This window comes from Scyliorhinus canicula, chromosome 28 (assembly GCF_902713615.1).
Source record: "Scyliorhinus canicula chromosome 28, sScyCan1.1, whole genome shotgun sequence".
NCBI lineage: Eukaryota > Metazoa > Chordata > Chondrichthyes > Carcharhiniformes > Scyliorhinidae > Scyliorhinus > Scyliorhinus canicula.
The window spans coordinates 8309663-8331349 of record NC_052173.1 but is presented as its reverse complement, the minus strand read 5'-3'; the positions used below and the strand labels follow the sequence as shown (position 1 = coordinate 8331349).

The following is a 21687-nucleotide window of genomic DNA, read 5'->3' as shown; positions in this document are numbered from 1 at the left end:
TTCAGCCAACTGTTCACCCCATGGTGATATCAAAAAAGCTGAAGGCGTTGGATACTGCAAAAGGCTGACAATATTCCTGAAAGCCTGGAGTTCCAGAACTTCAGTCAAGTTGTTCCAATACAGCTACAATGGCATCTATCCAGCAAATGTGGAAAGATTGCCCAGGTGTACTGTACACACAATAGGACAAATCCAACCCAGTCAGTCAATTACCACCACAGTCTACTCGATCAGCATGGAAGGGGTCAACAGTGCGATCAAGCAGCACTTTACTTAGCAATAACCTGCTCACTGACACTCAGTTTGAAGGTCACTCAGCTCCTGACCACCTTACAACCCTGGTTAAAAAATTTAAAAAAATCTGAGGCAAGAACATCAAGGCAGCATTTGACCGAGTGTGGCATCAAGGAGCTCGAGCTAAACTGGAGTCAATGGGAATCAGGGGGGAAACTCTCCGCTGGTTGGGAGTCATACCCGGCACAAAGGAAGATGGTTGTGGTGGTTGGAGGTCAATCATCTCAGCTCCAGGACATCACTGCAGGAGTTCCTCAGGGTAGCATCTGAGGCCCAACCACCTTCAGCTGCTTCAATGACTTTCAGTCCACCACCCAAGGTCAGAAGTGGGGATGATCACGATGACTGCAGTGTTAGTGACTCCAGATACTGAAGCAGTTCATGTTCAAATGCAGTAAGACCTGGACAATACACAGGCTTGGGTTGACAAGCCATGTTTGCACCACACAAGTACCAGGCAATGACCATCCACACCATCACCCCTTGACATTCTATGGCATTACTCACTGCATCTCCCCCATCACCATCCAAGGGGCTGCCATTGACCAAACATTGAACTGGACTAGCCATTAAAATACAGAGGCTAGGATCCTGCAGCAAGTAACTCACCTCCTGACTCCCCAAAACCTGTCCACCATCTACAAGGCACAAGTCAGGAGTGTGATGGAATACTCTCCACTTGCCTGGATGAGTGCAGCTCCAACAACACTCAAGAAGCTCAACACCATCCAGGACAAAGCAGCCCCGCTTGATTGCTACCCCTTCCAAACATTCACTCAAATCTACACTGGCATACTGTATTAGCCATGTGTACCATGTGCAAGTTGCAATGCAAGAACATTCAAACTTCCTTAAGACAGCACCTTTGGCTCCCACAACCACTACCCTCCAAGACAAGGGCAGCAGAAATCTGGGAAACCACCACCACCACTTGGAGGCCCCCCTTGTTACACACCATTCAGACTTGGAAATAGATCTTGGAACTCCTTCCCCAACAGTACCTACACCTCTGAGCAGTTTAAGGCAGCTCACCCACCCAACTTCTGAAGGGAAACTAGGGATGGGTAATAAATGCTGGCCTAACCAGCAACACCCATACCCTGTAAAAACAGTTTCATTGAAAGGAAAAGGAGGGGGAGGCGGGGGCAAGTGTTTACGAGTCCTTTGAGGAAGCAAGGAGGATAAAGGGCAACATGTAGATGTGGTGTTATGATTTCCAAGAGGCATTTGCAAAGGTATAGGTTACTATTACACAATAGAGTATCAGGAGCAGCAACAGGTTTGTAATTATACATTTTTAGGTAAGCAAGCTGCAAGAGCAGGATACACAAATAGTGCTGGGACCTCCTTTACAATCTATGGAGGTCAGCTATGCCCACCCGAGACTGGGTCACACCCCACAGCAACTGGGTCCTGCTGTCAAGGACTCTGTTAGCAGTCACTGACAGCCATGCCTTGGACACCTCCACTCATGCTGCCGACATTGCACCAGACTCTCCACTGTCATCACTACCCTAGCAGTGCTGGCCTTAGTGCCACTCATTGCTGGTGCCATTTCCTGTACCCGTAGCATCTGAGACTCCTCCATTCGACTATGGACCTGCTGGAGTGTCACCCACCCAAATATCATGGCCACACCCCAAGCATCTGTATCACTCTGGGGTAACCTGGTCTGGAGGCTCTGCATCCGACTGGGACGCAGCTTAGCATTGGGTGGATCCTCACCTCTGCACTGTACCCTGACCTCCACATCAACTGATCTGTCCGCCACCACCCCCACCCCTGTAACTGCCAGGGCCTGTTCCTCGTACAGGGCGAGGACTCGTGTCTGACACCCACCGCCCATCTGGGCCATTTCCCCTCTTGCGGGCCAGCTTCTCCTGTGGGGATACAGAGGGGACATCGCGAGCCACACATCTTTCATTGTTGGGGTAGGCACAATACAGTGATGGTGGCTGGGACAGTGTGGGCAGAACGGTTGGCCATGGGGCACAGAACAGAGGTTTTGGGGGGGTGCCACCCACCGAGTTTATTGACCTTCTTGCTGCACGGGGGTGTCGTTCTCCTGGAGAAAGCTTACAGGCGCTGCCACCTTGTTCCAAATGGCCCTGGTGGTAGGGGGTCAGGACCTCAGTTCTCACCTCCCCCACATCCAGTTGTCCTGTGTCTGCATCACCAAACTGGAGCTAGTCTCTTTGGCGGCATGGCTGCCAGCTGTGGGGTCAGCTGTGCAAGAGCAGTTTAAGTGCTGCTGTCATTTGTTAGCAGGGAGATGGAGTGTATGTCCCAGCAAATCAGCTGGTGAACCATGATTTCTGGCGTGATGCCATGGGGCCTCGTTAGTGGACCAATTAACGTTTTGTTGCAGTGACGGCCTCACTGGGCCTAGCGTCAGGCAGCTTGCGGCATTTCCACAGAAACCTTTGGTAAAACTGCACCCTTTGTATTGAACATTGCGCCCGCCCCCAGACGTTTTATTCCATGTAGTCCAAAAGATTTCCACCCCATCCTATTTCTCCATCAGGGTTTGTACAATTGCTTTGCCCCTTACTCTTTGGACAACTCAAATTGAATCCCAGATTAACCGGAACATTTTCTACAAGTCTAAATATTGACAAAAAGACAGACCCAGATAATAATAAAATAATTGTCATGAGTAGGCTTCAATGAAGTGACTGTGAAAAGCCCCTAGTCGCCACATTCCGGCATCTGTTTGGAGGCGCCGGAATGGGAATTGAACCCGTGCTGCTGGCCTTGTTCTGCATTAAAAGCCAGCTGTTTAGCCCACTGTGCTAAACCAGCCCCTAGATTAGATACATCCCCACACAAGCAACGTGCAAGAGTTAAACTGGTAGAACACCATTGAAAGTAGACTACAAAGAGGTCGGTTTTAAGCACATCATGCAGCAGCTTGACTTAGGGCTCAAACAGAAGATAACAGTGTGCAAATTATATCATTGAGGAAATTAGATCAAAGATAAAAAGGCAATACAAGGGGTAGGAATATGGCTCAAAATGGAATAACCTGAAAAACAATACAAGGTGTTTCAATATATTATAGAAAAGTTCATTACGGTCATGTCAATGAAGACTCTGGAGTTATTGTGGTCAAACTTCACTATAACCACTCTGATCCCATCATCGTTCACAACCACTGACCGAGGGAACAAGAAGAAGACAACCAATCCAGATATGAACAGGCACAGGAATATGGATAAGAAGACATACAATTTCCTGAAATACAAAAGATGACATTTGGTTTAATCTGTTAAGGTTTCCTTTACATATACTCTAAAACTAAAGTCCCCAGAATGGGGATTTAAATCCACTTATTTCACAACAGCTATACAAATTATATTCAATTTTTAGGTGGAACAAGAGATGCTTAAAAAAGGTAAATTCCGTTTTGAAGCTACAAAGCATCATTTAAACTAGCCTCTTCCTGCAGCCAAGTTATTTCATTCCTTGAAGGCAAGGCTAATCATCATGTCTTTGCTTATTGAGACCAACAACAGGTTCAATTCCTGTACCAGCTGAGGCTATCCATGGAGGCCCCACCTTCTTAACCTTTCCCCTCAGAGGTGTGGTGATCCTCTGGTTAAACCAATCAGCTCTCCCTCAAAAGGGGAAGACAGCCTATGGTCATCTGGGACTATATAAACAAACAATGCCCTTATATTTCCCAGAAAACTCAAACATTTCAAAGACAGCTCAGGCAGATGGTTAAACATACATGGAAACTACCAAAACAGCTTCATACAAGTTGTTCACTTGACATTCAAAATGTATCACAGCCTCTGTTCTCACCATTTCAAGATCTCCTCCCATGAACTACGTTGCCAAACTTTTAGCACCAATTGACACACAGATCATGCATCTCCTTCAGTTACCACTGCCATGTCTTCTTTGCATATCTCTTCCCAACCACTAATTTCCCCCCACACCACCTTCTCAAAGCTAGCACCTCAAAAACTCTTGCTCTTCACAAGCCCCTTTCATGAACAGCTCCTTCTCAAACATATCCCTCATACAGCCAACCAACATACTTCCCGTTCCTTAACCTATTTCTTATCAAGGCGGTTCATCAGAATGACCTCCCAACCTGATGCTAACAGATCACCCAATTCAGTTACTTCATTCTAGTGCAACTAAACACTTGGCTTACACTATTTATTTCAACATCTGACACTTTCCCCAAAATACTCAACCTCTGATCCCACTGCATTGCAAGTTCTTCATTCCTCCAAATCCAGAAATACAGCGTCACAACCATTATTCTACTAGTCACAGCCAAGTTCAGTTTTTTTTTTTTGTGAACCATCCTTCATTTCCTTGACCTGCCTTTAAACTCAGCCTCAAAAATTACCTATTCAGCCATAGCCTCCCTAGTGCTCAGTCAAAACAGTGTAAAGTTTAGAATGCTACCATTGTTTATACCCACTAGCTGATCATAGACATGACCATGGGATGAACCATGCAAATACTAAGCTTCAAGGAGAGAAGTTTGTAGTACTCTCAACCCGTCAAGAGAATGATCATCGGAATCAAGAGTAAAGATGTCCAAAGATGTGCAAGTTAGGTGGAGAGACCATGTTTTTTGGCCCCCTCATGGAGTTAGATAGGATTATGGGAATAGGACAGGGGAGTGGGTCTCGGTAAGGTGCTCTTTGGGGTCAGTGCAGACTCGATGGCCTCCCTTCTGCACAATTGGGATTGCGATGGTGATACATGGGAGAAATTAAGCCCAAGCCTCTTCAAAATTACAGACATCATTCTGAACTGCAAGTGCAAGTGCTAACCATTACAGTTCAGGCACGACTGGAACGAGCTAATAAAATTAAAAGCATCACAATAACAGAAGCATAGATTGGTTCCAAGCTGTTTAGTATCAGGTCCAAGTAATTAATTATTCTTCACCCTCCAATGACTTACGTTCTTTGAGGTTGCAGCCTCTGGTCACTGTATGGGATCAATGCCACCAATTCATTTATCTGCCCTGCAAAACAAGGGAAAAATACAGAGCAAATTTAATAATTATTGGGAAGAGGTCAAACCAAGAATTGCCAGCAGAATTACCCACAACTGTCTCCCAGACATGCATGTATAGTTCAGTGTGCGAAGTAAAAATGCTGTGACAAACGATTTGAATTCTGGAATGTCTGGGATTGGAGAAAGGTAGATTTTCCCATTGCTAATAACTTGCCTAGATTCCAATGTCACCCACAAGATCAAAGATTCTACCTTGCATTTCATCACATGCAGAGGCTATTCAGAACTGAGTTTCCTAGTAATCTCTCCACTTCATAGAATTTAGTCAGGAGACCATTCGGCCCATCAAGTCTGCACCAGCCCTTGGAACGAGCACCTGAACCAAGCCCATCCCTCCACCCTATTCCCGTAACCCAGTTACCCCACCAACCTTTTTTGGACACCAAGGGCAATTTATCATGGCCAATCCACCTAACCCAGGGGTGGGCAAACTTTTCCGTGCAAGGGCCACATTCAGAAATTCACAATTTTAAAGGGCCGCATAGTATATTAAGTAAAATAATTACTTCACCCGGTTATGATTCTGGGCGCCTCATATAGAACATAGAACAGTACAGCACAGAACAGGCCCTTTGGCCCTCGATGTTGTGCCGAGCAATGATCACCCTACTCAAGTCAACGTATCCACCCTATACCAGTAAGTAACCCAACAGCCCCCCCCCCCCCCATTAACCTTAAAAAAATTTTTTTTTTTTTAATGACTTGGTGGGCCGCATAAAGACCTTTGGGGCCGTAGTTTGCCCACCCCTGACCTAACCTGTATATCTTTGGACTGTGGTAGGAAACCAGAGCACCCGGGAGGAAACCCACACAGACACGGGGAGAACGTGCAGACTCCGCACAGAATGACCCAAGCTGGGAATTGAATCTGGGACCCTGAAGCAACGGTTTTAACCACTGTGCTACCATGCTGCCCACCCTTGAAGCCCCATTTCTCCCTTTATTATTAGATCTAGCATAAATAAAACAAAACCAACTAGAACTGTTCCTTGCAACCCACCATTTCAAGCCATTGAAAATGGATGGTGCGCGTCAAGAAGAAGCGACAAATTACTGTCAACATCAGTGGTCAGCAGTGTGCAGGAAAGAACAGATTTCCTTTTCCGATTGCATTAGTGTTAAAACAACTCCATGAAATGTACCCAGCAGGGCTGCTCGGTTTGAAATAGCTCAATTGACCACGGTGAATACGTTGGTCTTTAAACCTTCCACCTCCCTATAAAAAAGGAAGACCTTCAGTGGATTTGCCAGTCGGCACACAATTGTTTGACTGGAGTTGGTTTGGGGACCTAGCAAACAAAGGAACACCAAATGTAGACTGCCTTGAAGCAACTTTGGACCCTCTTTACCAGATTATTAATAGTATTTGTATAACTACACTCCCTACAAAGGAGAGTTTAATGACCATTGGCTTTTTGTCTTGCAGTTGCTACACAACATATTATTCACTTAAACAATCATGAGCTTTGCACTGGCCAGCTAGGTGTATCCAGAATTCTTGCACTGTTTTCTGCAAAGGAAAAAAATTGGTTGTATGTTTTGCCTTGGAGACCGAAGGAGTAGATGCAATAGTTTACCCAATTGTAGCTTATATAACGACACCATGTGGTGAACGGACTCAAACAAATACTCCTGATGAAAGCAATATAGTTCACAGGACTCAACGCAGTTGCCATTTTCCAGTTCTACTTTATATTGAACACATGAAGGCTGCAATTTCACTTCAGGGGTTTTTGGATATTATGCACGAAGTGGAAGGGGACAAGGTCCAAATTTATGCCAGAGTTTGGCTAGCATGTGTAGTGAGCATCTCAAAACCAGCTGCATTATGGAAAGTTGGCAAAGAAACTCAGTATTGGATAGGGATTCCCTTAACACAAGTGTTAGAACTGCCAACCATGCGATTTAAATACTGTGTGCCGTTAAGATGCCAAAGCAATTAAAGCAGAACACCACAAGACCAGTTTAACAGCAAGCTGGCTGGGATAAAAAAAAACAGATCAACATTGTTGAGGGTGGACAGGCATTTGTCTCAGACCCAAGCACCCTGCACACCTCATCTTCCCTCACCTGCAGGATCAATTGGATTATTAAATGACACCAAGGTTTTCTGGCCTTCACTTCAACCAACTAGTTTTATCTTTAAAAAAAATCAGTTTTATATCTTTTATATCCAACTGAGCAGGATGATAGACCAGTTTAATGTGCCATCCAACAGCAGACCACCTGAGTACTGAACTGGAGTGGCAGTGTGATTTTTGTATTCAAGTCCTGAACTGGGATTTGAAGCCTCAGCTAACTGAAGTACAGCCAAGATAATTGGACAGTATTATAAACCCAATATCAGGATTGCAGAAGTTTACAAAAAGACACCAAGACACACCAAGACTGGAAATTTCCAGCTGTTCTTTCAGTCCTGCCGACAGCAAAACCCCTCTGCAGTTTCAGGGAGAAAACAGAATGTGTAAATTAAAGAGAGCAAGAGATTACTTTGATTGCTAGTCCAAGGGGATGAGATTGAGGAATACATAATGGGGAAAAGGGAAATAGAAAAAATTTGAATATTTATAGTACAAAGAACTAACGAAAAGTACAGCACAGGAACAGGCCCTTCGGCCCTCCAAGCCTGTGCCGACCATGCTGCCCGTCTAAACTAAAATCTTCTACACCTCCTATGTCCATATCCCTCTATTCCCATCCTATTCATGCATTTGTCAAGATGCCCCTTAAATGTCACTATAGTTCCTGCTTCCACCACCTCCTCCGGCAGCGAGTTCCAAGCACCCACTAACCTCTATAAAAAAATAAAAATAAATTTTTTTTTTTTTTTTTTTTTTTTTTTAAAAGGTTGGGCATTTTTGTGGCATGGGCAGAGGACTGGCCAGAAGGAATCATTTTCAGGTTGGCCAACTGTAAGTCTGGGGTGCCAGTGGAGGTTATTTGTATTAGAGGCGGTACAGAGAAGATCCTATACTCATGCAGTTTAGAAGAATGAGAGGTGAATTTACTAAAACCAAGATTAGAGAGATTTTGACAGTGTCGATACAGAGAGGATGTTGCCCCTTTGGGAGTGGGGGAGAGAAATCTAGAACTGGGGCTTCTCCAACTTGTGACAAACATGAGAAATTTCTTTGACATTCACTAACCAGTGCAGTGGAGGCTGTATCATATTCGAGGCAGAGTTTACAATGGAGTCAAGGGTTATGTCTACAGGTAGGAAATTGGAGCAGGGGCCATGGACAGATCAGAAATTACCTTACAAATGGTGCAGTAGGTTTAAAGTGCTGAATGGTCCATTCCTGCTAACATTTCCCTCACCTACTTAACATGTGGGGAGAATACGCACTGTACCAACAGGTTCAAAAACAGCTTCTTCCCTGCTGTTACCAGACTCCTGAATTAGAATTAGAACAGTACAGCACAGGACAGGCCCTTCATGTTGTGCCGAGCAATGACCACCCTACTCAAGCCCACGTATGCACCCTATATCAGTAACCCAACAACCCCCATTAACCTTATTTTTTAGGACACTACGGGCAATTTAGCATGGCCAATCCACCTAACCCGCATATCTTTGGACTGTGGGAGGAAACCGGAGCACCCGGAGAAAACTCACGCAGACACGGGGAGAACGTGCAGACTCCGCACAGACAGTGACCCAGCCGGGAATCGAACCTGGGACCCTGAAGCTGTGAAGCATTGATGCTAACCACCATGCTACTGCGCTGCCCAATGATTCTCTTATCATAGAATTAGTGCTGAAGAAGGCCATTCGGCCCATCAAGTCTGCACCAGCCTTGGAAAGAGAACACTATTCAAGCACATGCCTGCATCCCATCCCCGCAATCCAGTAACCCTACCCAACCTCGGCCCTACTCTTTTCCGGATTACTCTGTTGCCTTTAATATACTCCAAACACTTTGGGATTCCTCTTTTTGTTAAAGGACCCCACCCCTGCATTTTCTATACTTCTGATGAGTCCACTGTTTCCAGCCCTCTATCTGCCGCAAGCCTCCAATCCTGTATTTCCCTTAACATCCAGAGTTCTCTGGACCTTTGATCTGACCCTTTACAGGAACATGAACTTTGTACTCCCATTTCCTTTTTGAATGGCTCCCACTGCTCGGATGTGCATTTTCCTACAAGTAGCTGCTCCTAGGCAACTGCCAGAACTAGTCTTATCCTATTAAAATTGGCCTTCCCCCAATTCAGAACCTTTATCTGGTCCATCTTGGTCCTTTTCTATAACTACCTTAAATGTTAGAGTTATGGTAACTATCAAAATGCTCCCTCACTGACACCTTGCCCAGCTTCACTTCCCAAGGACTTTCTACATGCCAAATCAAAATTCTCTCCGGATTTACTTCTGCCACGCGAGTGGTGTTCTCTTCCCCCCCGCCCCCCCAAAAACCTTTCACACCAACTATCCCAACTAATATTGAGGAAGTTGAAATGCGTATTATTATAACCCTATTGTTTTTACATTTCTGAGACTTGCCTACATATCTGCTCTGTTGCATGGCTGTTTGGGGGCCTATAACACATCCCCAGAAAGGCAATTTCCCCCTTTAGGTTTTTAACTTCCACCCATTCGTTACTGCAGTAATGGACTCCTTGATCAATATTGCGACACCTCTTTTGCATCCTCTCGCCTGAAAATTCTGTACCCTGGAATATTGAACTGCTGGTCCTGCCCCTCCCTCAACCATGTCTGTTACAGCTTATGGACTGAATCTTCACACTCATCTTCTCTACTGCTGATTAGTACTGCACTCCGTACACTTCACTCAGTGCCCGTGTCTATGTATCTATGTATTTTCATGCATGGAACGATCTGTCTGGACTGTACACAGAACACTACTTTTCACTGTACCTCAGTACACATTGACAATAAATGAAGTACCCAATATTTTCCACACCCCCCAATTAAGGGGCAATTTAGCGTGACCAATCCACTTACCCTGCACATCTTTGGGTTGTGGGGATGAGACGCACAGAAACACAGGGAGAATGTGTAAACTCCACACGGACAGTGACGCAGAGCCAGGATTGAAACTGGGAACTTGGTGCCGTGAGGCAGCATGCTACCCACTGCACTGCCTACGTGACAAAAAATCCTATTGGATTGGATTTAATTTAATTTAATTTAATTTAATTTAATTTAATGCGAAGCCACACCTCATTTAACAATGTGTAAAGGATTTTCAATGATACCAAGAGCACAGGAGTGGCAAGTTCTAGTCAGCTCAATAATATCAACAGCCCAGGGACATCTATAGAATGAATACCCTGTGGAGAAGTGCAGAGTCACTGACAGTCATTTCCAATTCCCTTGTAGAACCATACATGTGTAGACTCTCCAAATTTGCTGCAAGTGAGAGGAATAGCGATGACAAGATACTGACCTTCAGAAAAATCACTGCCATTTCCTGATTTTCATTACAATATGGCCTGCCTCTGTCTTTTCAGAGCATCACAAATTGTTCTTTGCTTTTGTACAATAACATTACTTGTCTAATTATATTAACAGAAAGTGAGAGCTGGAGTTTTTGTATGCACAGGACTTGGAACAGTGCTAAATACTTTACACCACCCCATTCTATCAGTGAATAGTTCTCCCCAGTTTACTTCGGTCAATTTCTGACTCATACCTCAGTCTGTTTTCACCTTGTGGGGAAACAAATGTGCAGGAATGATGAGTAGCTCTCATTAGGGGACTTCAAATGTGGACTGGCATAAAAAGGGCAGAGTTTCTGAAGGCTCAGGAGCCATTTCTTGATCAACACGCTTCCAGACAAATAAGGGAGACATTGTGGATCTGGGAAATAAAGTGGGAGTCACCATTTGGAGTATATCACAAGGTTTAAGTTAGCCATGGAAAAAAGTCACCCAAGGGGACAGTGGTGATCAACTCACCTCTGAACAGGTGGTATTTAGGTCCAAGCCATTGGGCCTTTCGTAGAAGAGTTTTGATATGATGTCCCAACAGAGCTTTTGATACCAGGGTAACATGGCAAGGTACAGTAAAAGATGATTGTTGTTGCAAGATAGAGTTTTGTCCATAATGCTAGTTGAGCAAGTTTGAGGTGCAACACCCTCAAACCCTACATCAAATTCACACTGGTCACATGTAGCAGTTCCCTCACTGTTAGATGTGGCTCATGCTGCTGTTGGTCAGCACACTGCCTGGGCTGGCTCACCAGTTAAGCCAGTCCCAGCACCATCCAATCTCTCCCTACCTAAAACGCCCTGCAAATCATCAAATTCCTTTTCAATGCCACTAACTTACCAAGCAGTGAAATATACTAACTACTCCCCAAAGTGCTCTACGATTATCCTGGACTTTTGGCCAATGTCCCCAGGTTCACAATCCCAGCTACTGGAACTAGACCCTTTTGTTATTTCAAAATTAATAACCTAGTCCATAGCCTTTTCTACTACAAGGAAAAGCAGCCCAGCTTCACTAGTCTAACCATGCAATAAAGTACAAGAAAATCTCATTGTACCTTTTCCAAAGACTCTGGGCAGCATCTACTGGTTGTGTTGCACTGCACCCAAAAAGCAGCACAGCACAACATGACCAGTAGATCCCACTTCAGGGACCTACCCAGCTCACACACTGCACAAGATCTAATGCAATCGCACAAGACGTCACAATGTGAATCTGACCCATTGTGGGCAGGACCATTTTCTGGAAAATCTGCTATTAGAGTGAGACAGCTAGTCTCAATAATGTGCGGTCCTGAGATCTAACCAAGGCGTGGGATCTAAATCCAGCATCTTGGGAGACCTCAGGCAAATGTCATTCAGTGCTGGTCTCACAGGGACCAGACCAGGGCTCCCAGGCAGTGCTGGTGCCCAGGTGGCACAGTCAGCCGAGTGCCAGACTGGCATTCTGTGCAGCAATCAGGCTAGTGGGTGCCCTGCCCCACCCCCCCCCCACACACCCCCATAGCTGGGGCTTAAAGGCTCAGAGGTTGGGATGCCATTTTAAAATGGTGCACCGATCTCTCACTGCACTGAGGAATAACAGGGCCAAGTGTGGCCTCAAATCAGAGTTTCCCCAGTGTTAGATAGCAGGCCCAGCTAATCTCGTGCTACAGGACTTGCCCCATTGGGGCAGATTGTGCCCTTCCATGTCCAAATGTGGTGTGCACAATTGGATACAATACTGCTAGTGTCAAATTAGTGCTTTATATAGGTGGAGCATAACATCCTGGCTACATAAATGGCTTTGTTAACTGGTCATACCATCTTCAAAAGATTCAGGTACAAAACACCAAGACCTCCCATCTAGAAAAGTGCAAATCCTATTAGTTTTGATTTTGCCAACAACAAATAAGGGCGTTGCTTCAACCTCCATATTTATACACCTCACTGCTATCAGGAGATTTGTAGACAATGCCTAGTCTTGCATATTTTTCTGTTGCTCAATTCTAGCCAGTGTTTCTACTATCTGCCTAATCTTACAATATCACCTTGACGATTGAGTTCTTTTAGCCCCAAGTCTGGTCTCAGTGAACTAGTCGGATTTTTAGGTATCAATTATCGTTTATTTCAAACAGCTTGCAAGCTCCACTCACTCTGATAAAAAGGCAGGAGACTACATGTCTCTTGAAATTTCCAGTGTGAGTGAGGACAAAAGGGACAAAGCATCTCATTTCATATACATTCAGGTATCAAGTTTCACATACATATATATATATAGTGGCTGCCCATCCCCCTCTTCAGGCTTTGCAAAATCCCAGTTACAGGCAATTAGACCGTTACCCATTTTCTCCAGCCTAAGCCAGAGATGTTTAAAGTCCACTAACCTAAACCGTATTCTACTGTAGCAAGATTTTACTCCTAACTTGGCCTAACTACCCATCATGAAATGAAATGAAAATGAAAATCACTTATTGACACGAGCAGGCTTCAATGAAGTTACTGTGAAAAGCCCCTAGTCGCCACATTCCGGCACCTGTCCAGAGAGGCTGGTACGGGAATCGAACCATGCTGCTGGCCTGCTTTAAAAGCCAGCGATTTAGCCAAGTGAGCTAAACCAGCCCCCGTCTTTCTGTTCATTTCCTCAACCTTCCCAAGTACCCTTCATCAATATTTAAAAAAATAAATTTAGAGTACCCAATTCATTTTTTCCAATTAAGGGACAATTTAGCGTGGCCAATCCATCTACCCTGCACATAGAATCATAGAGAAATACAGCACAGAACAGGCCCTTCAGCCCACGATGTTGTGCCGAACTTTTGTCCTCTGTTAATCATAGAATTTGGGACACTAAGGGCAATTTATCATGGCCAATCCACCCAACCTGCACATCTTTGGACTGTGGGAGGAAACTGGAGCACCCGGAGGAAACCCACGAACACACGGGGAGGATGTGCAGACTCCACACAGACAGTGACCCAAGCCAGAATCGAACCTGGGACCCTGGAGCTGTGAAGCAATTGTGCTAATCACAATGCTATCGTGCTGTCCTTAAGAACAAATTAATCTACACTCCATTATTCTACCATAATCCATGTACCTATCCAATAGCCACTTGAAGGTCCCCAACGTTTCCGATTCAACTACTTCCACAGGCAGTGCATTCCACGCCCCCACTATTCTCTGGGTAAAGAACCTACCTCTGACATCCCCCCTACATCTTCCACCATTCACCTTAAATTTATGTCCCCTTGTAATAGTTTGTTCCACCCAGGGAAAAAGTCTGACTGTCTACTCTATCTATTCCCCTGATCATCTTAACCTCTATCAAGTCGCCCCTCAACCTTCTCCGTTCTACTGAGAAAAGGCCTAGCACCCTCAACCTTTCCTCGCAAGACCTACTCTCCATTCCAGGCAACATACTGGTAAATCTCTTTTGCACCTTTTCCAAAGCTTCCACATCCTTCCTAAAAAGGAGGTGACCAGAACTGCACACAGTACTCCAAATGTGGCCTTACTAAGGTTTTGTACAGCTGCATCACCACCTCACTGCTCTCAAATTCAATCCCTCAGTTAATGAACGCTAGCACACGATAGGCCTTCTTCACAGCTCTATCCACTTGAGTGGCAACTGTCAAAGATCTAGGAATATAAACCCCAAGATCACTCTGCTCCTCTACATTGCTAAGAATCCTACCGTTAACCCTGTATTCCACATTCATATTTGTCCTTCCAAAATGGCCAACCTCACACTTGTCAGGGTTAAACTCCATCTGCCACTTCTTTGGATTGTGGGGGCGAAACCCACACAAACATGGAGAGAATGTGCAAACTCCACACAGACAATGACCCAGAGCCAGGATCGAACCTGGGACCTGAACACCGTGAGACTGCAGTGCTAACCACTGCACCACCATGCTGCCCAGCCTTCAATCAATATTGATCACTGCCAATTTCTCAGTCCTCCTCAAGACCTCATTTGACATACCCATAGAAGTGTCTTGGTAATGGTTTTAAAACTGAATTTGTAGTAATGGTTTTAAAACTGAATTTGTAGTAATGGTTTTAAAACTGAATTTGTACTTCTAATTTACAGTTTATTCCTTATACCAGAGTCATATAATCTACTCTTATTTGGTTGGACAAGAGGCCATACTCATTTCAACTCTACGCCAGTTGTATTTGTTACAATTCCAGAGTGCAGGACCCCTTTTTAGGTGTTACTGTATTAGTTTTGCCTATGCTTCTTCACCAGGTGGCTTGCAAGGAAAGTGTATGGAGTTGTAAAGCTGCAACACTGGAGGACCATCTGAGCAGTACGTGAGGGATGGTTGGGTCAGTAACCAATAGAGGAAAGGAAAAATGAATTGATGGCTTGCTTAGGGTCCAGGAAAGGGAATGCAGTAGTCAAAATGAGCAAGGGTACAGAGAAATGAGAGAAGGAGGCACGAGAGGAGTTGAAGGGGCACAGGGGAGAAAGTAGGAAGAAATTTAAGTGGTAATCCTGAATTACAGCAAGGGAAATGCATAGAAAACAGTCTTTTGAAGAAATGAAGAGTGAACACCTCACATTTGAAAGGTAGAGGGTTTTGAGAGGCTGAGGTACCTGTAGTCAGTCAGTCATGGGTTGCGCCAAGGCACAAGTACTATACATTTGCCATTCAGAATGAACTTTTGACTGCAGAATACAAAACAAGGTACTTAGCAGTCAAGTCAGACCTGGTGATAAGTGAGTCACTCCCACCTTGTGATAACAGAGTCATTGGTTACACACAAGGGGTGGTTTACTACAAATCTAAAATCAAGGTAGTTTTCTTCCCCTCCCCCACCGACATCAAGCAGAACACTAAGGATTAGAAATGGGTGGAGTACTTGCAAGGAGGCATAGGGGAATAGTTGTACAGATGGCAAATCTTAAAATTCATGAACTTAAAAAAAAATGGGGCTGCAGGGTCAGCAGAGAAGTTGAGACGGTGGTTGCTTGTACAGAGGGGAAAAAAGGTAGTCTTTGCCCTGCAGAGTGGCCTTGAACAAGAAGCATTTATTTGTCTGGCCAGAGAAGCATAAAAAGCAGTTTGTAATGATCAGGCAGGGCACGTAGCACACACTTCTTTCCAGCCTTCAAACCGGAGGGAATATGAAATACAGGGACAAAAACAAAAAGAATGACAAAACGATTTTTGACTTGGACTGTGAACAACAGCACTTGGGAAAACAGACACACCACAATCTCATCAACCAGAGCACAGGAAACACTAGGAAACAAATTCATTGCATAACAGTTGAGTAGCTCAACAAGAGCCGGATGTCAGTTTATAGTTTTCACAACATTCATTTCTTTTGTTGGGTTAGAATGGTGGTTCAGGGAAGATAGAGGCAAATCATATCCCTTTCCCAAATAATCCAACATAGAAAAAGTTATGGGTGAGGGGAGATGGACAAAGATTCCATGACAGCATGCACCATACATGGTTTGTATTGGCAAGTAACAGGTTCTCATTTCATGTTTTGTTTCCTTCAAATGTCCTCAGTGCAGCACCGAAGCATTTTTAAAAAGCTGGAAGGGACTATTTCATTTGATGGAACTATTTTGCCAGTTAAGGGTAAACACTTCCTTCTAACTTATGACTCAGAAACAAATGGTGTACAAAGTCTGAATCAGACTGCAATTCAAATTGCTGAACAAACACATGACTCCACAAAGACACAATCTTTGCCTTAAATATGACGTGGAGATGCCAGCATTGGACTGGGGTGAGCACAGTAAGAAGTCTTACAACAGCAGGTCAAAGTCCAACAGGTTTGTTTGGAGTCACTCACTTTCAGAGCACAACTGCTTATCAGGACTTTAACTGGTGTTGCAAGACTTATTACTTTCCTTAAATAGTACAAGTTGCAACAGCCAAGCCTCTTACAAAAAAAAACTATTTTTCCACCAGACATTAAAAAACAAGCAACCAAGATCAATATAACCTTTTGTGTTAATCATTCGAACAGAAACAAAATCCCACATGTACAGCGTTGTACAGCTTTGGAAATAGGACTAAACATTGCAACCAGATAGAAGAGCTGCTCTTGCATCAATTTATTCTAGTATTGATAAACAGATTATATGGCAAGAAGCCCAGTTTATGGGCACCTCTTTGCAAGTCTTTCCCCATGCCCAGTTTGATGATCCCTGGATTTGCTGCCTCTGCCTACAAGCTGCTGTTTAAATTAACTAGATAATCACTTCCCAATGCTGATCTATTTCTCACCATGTAACCTGCATCCGGTTTTATACCACAGGGCACCATAAGACCATTAAGACATAGGAGCAGAGTCGGCTCGTCCCTTCAATCATGGTTGATATTTTCTCATCCCCATTCTCCTGCCTTCGCCCCATAACCCCTGATCCCCTTATTAATCAAGAACCTATGTCTTAAAGACATGCTACAGAACAGTGAGCAGAAACTTTGCAATTGTTTTTGAAGTGATGCATTACAGTTTGAAAAAGCCCCAAACATTTTGCAGGTCTGCTTAGTCAGAAAACCAGATGGTAAAAGTAAAACAACTGACATTTCCATTTACCAGCAGGGCAACAGTGAGGGTGTTTGCGAGACACAGCAGGGCTTTTACATTTGTGCATGCAGTCACCATTAAAAAAAAAGAGCTTTCTTTGTTAAGAAAATGTAAAGAAGAAGAGTCAGTCATGATGCCGAATTTGTCCAGCACATTGTTTTTAATTTCAGATCTCTAGCATCTGTAGTATTTGTTTTCATCTCCTTGTCAGGCAGTGTCAAATTGTCCACAATTAGAAAGTACCTGGGGACACTTATGAATTTATAAAAAGCACTATCGTTATGTGCCGAAACCACCCTCTTAGCATGTTACTTGACTACATGGAGTTTTAATTGTTGCCCTGCACAAAACAAAATTTAAATAAATAGTGCACTGAACAACTGAAGTCAGAAACAGGAAACCAACATATTACTTGCAAGCTACATGGCGTGTTGGAGGTATTTATTGTCAGGTTGAGAAAGTTGCCACGTGCTCACAATTCTATTTGCATAAACATTCCACAGGAGTCGATGTAGGTCAGTGAGCACGGGGTGAACAGAGAGGGTCAAGGCACAGGCAGGTTATTTAAGTTTATGAAAGTTAGAACGAGACCAGCCATAAGACTAGAGGCAAGAGTTTCAGTAGATGAGCTGAGACTGGCAAAAATCAAGCGACACACTGTTGGAAATAGGCAGTCTTAGTGATGGGACGACCATGGTCAGAAACTCAACCCAGGATCAAATACAATTCTCTGTTGGTTTAGACTCAGACTGTTGCCAGAGTGGGGGATGGACATGCCGTTAGGTAATTTGGATATTATTTTTATTTAGATAAGCAAACTGACTGTAATAAAAGTAGAGCAAAAGTAATGATGGGAGTTGGACAGCTAGGCATCACCGATTAGAAAACCAGCAATGCACTTTCCAATGATGTCATGGAACAGCATATGGTGAGAAGAGGAGACACCAGAGGAAATGGAGCGGGTGGGGCAGAAAGAAAAGCCATTACAAGTAACACTCTGGATAGGATTATATAAGATAGGGAAGAATGGAACTAGGGGAGAGCTCTTTAACCCAGCTGAGCAACAGCAGAGCTGAAGAGGATTTGTGTTTATTGAAACAGTAAACATTACAGTTGTACAAAGCAAAACAGTACAAGCACTAAATTTTGCACTGGAGAAACCAGGTACGCTCGCCTCTATACCAACATACTGGGGGGGTATATTTTGTTTATTAAAACAGTAAACAATACAGTTGTACAAAATCAGACAGCACAAGCACTAAATTTTGCAGTGGAGACTGGGTACCCACACCTCAATACCAACACAAAGGGGATCTTTTGTGGGGTCAACTGCATCAAAGGCTGCAGACAAGGTCAAGGGGTAGTTTACCTTTTGTCACAAAGGATGTGTTTGTGACTTTGGTAACAGCAGTTTCAATACTGCACAGGGGTGGAAACCTGATTAGAGGAATTAACATTGGGAGCTCCAGGGATGATGGGAATAGATTTGGGACATGACAGCACATTCGAGGACTTGATGGGACAGTCAAGTTTGCATGGAGAGTGCAAGAAGGTTTGGAGAGAGAGAGCAAAAAGAGGGGCAACAGAGAGAATCACTGACAATATTGCCAACATGGGAGCCAGGGGGAGAAGTTGGGGGAGCAACAGTTGAGTGGGAATAGGATTGAGGGAGCAAGACAGTCCAGAGATGTGCAGGGTAGGTGGATTGGCCATGATAAATTGCCCTTAGTGACCAAAAAGGTGAGGGGGGATTATTGGGTTACAGGGATAGAGTGGAAGGGAGGGCTTAAATGGGTCAGTGCAGACTCAATGGGCCGAATGGCCTCCTTCTGCACTGTATGTTCTATGTTTTATGTTCTAAGTGAGCTGCATGCACAAGGTGACGTAAAAGGGATAGGAGAGAAACTAGAGAAAGATGGGTGCAGGGCAGAGTTTCAGACCAGTTTAGCCAGGCTGGCTAGTGGAAGGGAGGGACAGGGGCAGCTAGAGTCAGTGAGCTGCTTGCACTTGTTGAGAGGAGTTGAAATGTTTAAGGACAACAAGTAGACACAGGTTATTGTTGCATTCCAGAATGATCCTGGCAAGCAGTTTCAGCAGACAAGAGCCAGACCCAAGTGTTGTGTGGTCCAGCTAGATCTAGTGGTAGATGTTAAATTACTGGTCATAGCAGTCTACATCCATTGGGGCTGAAGATGAGGACCATACAAGGGGAAACAGCCAGGGGCATGAGAAAGTAACAGGATTACTTTGGACTCAGGCAAAGGTGGGGGCAATAGTGCAGCAGAGTAAATCAGTAGCTGTAGAAAGTTGTGGCAAGGCTGGAAAGTTGGTTTTGAACTGGGAACTAGTTCCCAGGAAAGAGGAGGCTGTTAGCTGCGACCAAGATGGAACGAGCAAGCCCACAAGATCAAGGGGTGGCCATGAATGGGTTGGGGAGCTTTGTGGAGAGCAAGAGCACAAAAAAAAGTGATCCCCCAGGATAAAAGGAGTGAACTTGAGTGGGCATAATGAATTGAAATGGAAACAAAGAAGCAAAAAGCATGAGAAGTTGAGTGCAGAAGCTGAGGGAGGAAAGCAGTGAAGACATGAGATGTACTTGGGGAGGAATTTGAATGAGGAGGGGTGCAAAGGCAAGGAAAGATTCAAAACACAATACACCTGTTGGCTGAACGTGGGGTTGCTGGAAAAGAAGTTAAGCATGAATGTGGCCAGCGGTGCTGCGGACTTTAAAACATGTCAGTGGTGTCTGAAAATAGAAGAGGGTCAGGTCCAAAACGTCCCGTTTAATATCCCAATGATAGCGTGTGCATGAGGTGCAGCATTCAGTGTCAGCTAGTGAGAAAGGAGACGGTAACTAGGTCAGACTGACAGCTTTCTTTTGGAAGGTTTACCCTCAGCTCTTCAGTCACCGGGTCACAAGGTCACCCCGCCCCGAGCCCAACGTTACCTTTCGGGATGCGGCCGGTGCCTTGGCAGGTGGGGCAGGTGACGCTGTCCCTGCCGGTAAACTCGACATACGGGAAGCGCGCGATGTCCTCCTGTCTGTCATCAGGGTCTCCCAGTAAATCTTCCGAGCTGCCGGTGTCCAACAGCCGCTCCTTCCCCCGGCGGCCTCCTCCTCCCGCCGCGGCGGCTCGAGCCGACAACTGCGAACCCATCACTGCGTGCGCGCGTCCCGGTCGCACGGGCGCGCTCTTTATATCACGCCTGCGTGTGCGTGCGCGCCCCCGTCCGCCCGTGACTGGGCGGGGAAAGCTGCGCGTGCGCGTATTTTCACGTGACATTCGTTGTCCATCTTAAATTGTCCCTTAGTGTCCAAAGATGTACAGGTTAGGTGGATTGGCCATGTTAAATTGTCCCTTAGTGTCCAAAGATGTACAGGTTAGGTGGATTGGCCATGATAAATTGTCCCTTAGTGTCCAAAGATGTACAGGTTAGGTGGATTGGCCATGATAAATTGTCCCTTAGTGTCCAAAGATGTGCAGGTTAGGTGGATTGGCCATGATAAATTGTCCCTTAGTGTCCAAAGATGTACAGGTTAGGTGGATTGGCCATGATAAATTGTCCCTTAGTGTCCAAAGATGTACCGGTTAGGTGAATTGGCCATGTTAAATTGTCCCTTAGTGTCCAAAGATGTGCAGGTTAGGTGGATTGGCCATGCTAAATTGTCCTTTAGTGTCCAAAGATGTGCAGGTTAGGTGGATTGGCCATGATAAATTGTCCCTTAGTGTCCAAAGATGTACAGGTTAGGTGGATTGGCCATGTTAAATTGTCCCTTAGTGCCCAAAGATGTGCAGGTTAGGTGGATTGGCCATGTTAAATTGTCCCTTAGTGTCCAAAGATGTTCAGGTTAGGTGGATTGGCCATGTTAAATTGTCCCTTAGTGTCCAAAGATGTACAGGTTAGGTGAATTGGCCATGTTAAATTGTCCCTTAGTGTCCAAAGATGTGCAGGTTAGGTGGATTGGCCATGCTAAATTGTCCTTTAGTGTCCAAAGATGTGCAGGTTAGGTGGATTGGCCATGATAAATTGTCCCTTAGTGTCCAAAGATGTACAGGTTAGGTGGATTGGCCATGTTAAATTGTCCCTTAGTGCCCAAAGATGTGCAGGTTAGGTGGATTGGCCATGTTAAATTGTCCCTTAGTGTCCAAAGATGTTCAGGTTAGGTGGATTGGCCATGTTAAATTGTCCCTTAGTGTCCAAAGATGTACAGGTTAGGTGGACTAGCCATGTTAAATTGTCCCTTAGTGTCCAAAGATGTACAGGTTAGGTGGATTGGCCATGTTAAATTGTCCCTCAGTGTCCAAAGATGTACAGGTTAGGTGGATTGGCCATGCTAAATTGCCCCTTAGTGTC

At 44.7% G+C, this 21687-nt stretch overlaps 1 protein-coding gene across 1 annotated transcript in view; it reads right to left on the bottom strand.

The window, feature by feature from the left end:
• Positions 1-20504, bottom strand: part of tmem106c (transmembrane protein 106C) — a 33306-nt gene extending 12802 nt beyond the window's left edge. Inside the window, exons 1-3 of the mRNA XM_038786462.1 lie at positions 20279-20504; positions 5227-5290; positions 3369-3528 (exon numbers count right to left, since the gene is read on the bottom strand). Coding sequence (XP_038642390.1) covers positions 3369-3528; positions 5227-5290; positions 20279-20489 — 435 coding nt within the window. The 5' untranslated portion in view covers positions 20490-20504. The remainder of the gene's footprint in view (positions 1-3368; positions 3529-5226; positions 5291-20278) is intronic.
• Between the last annotated feature and the right edge of the window lie 1183 nt (positions 20505-21687).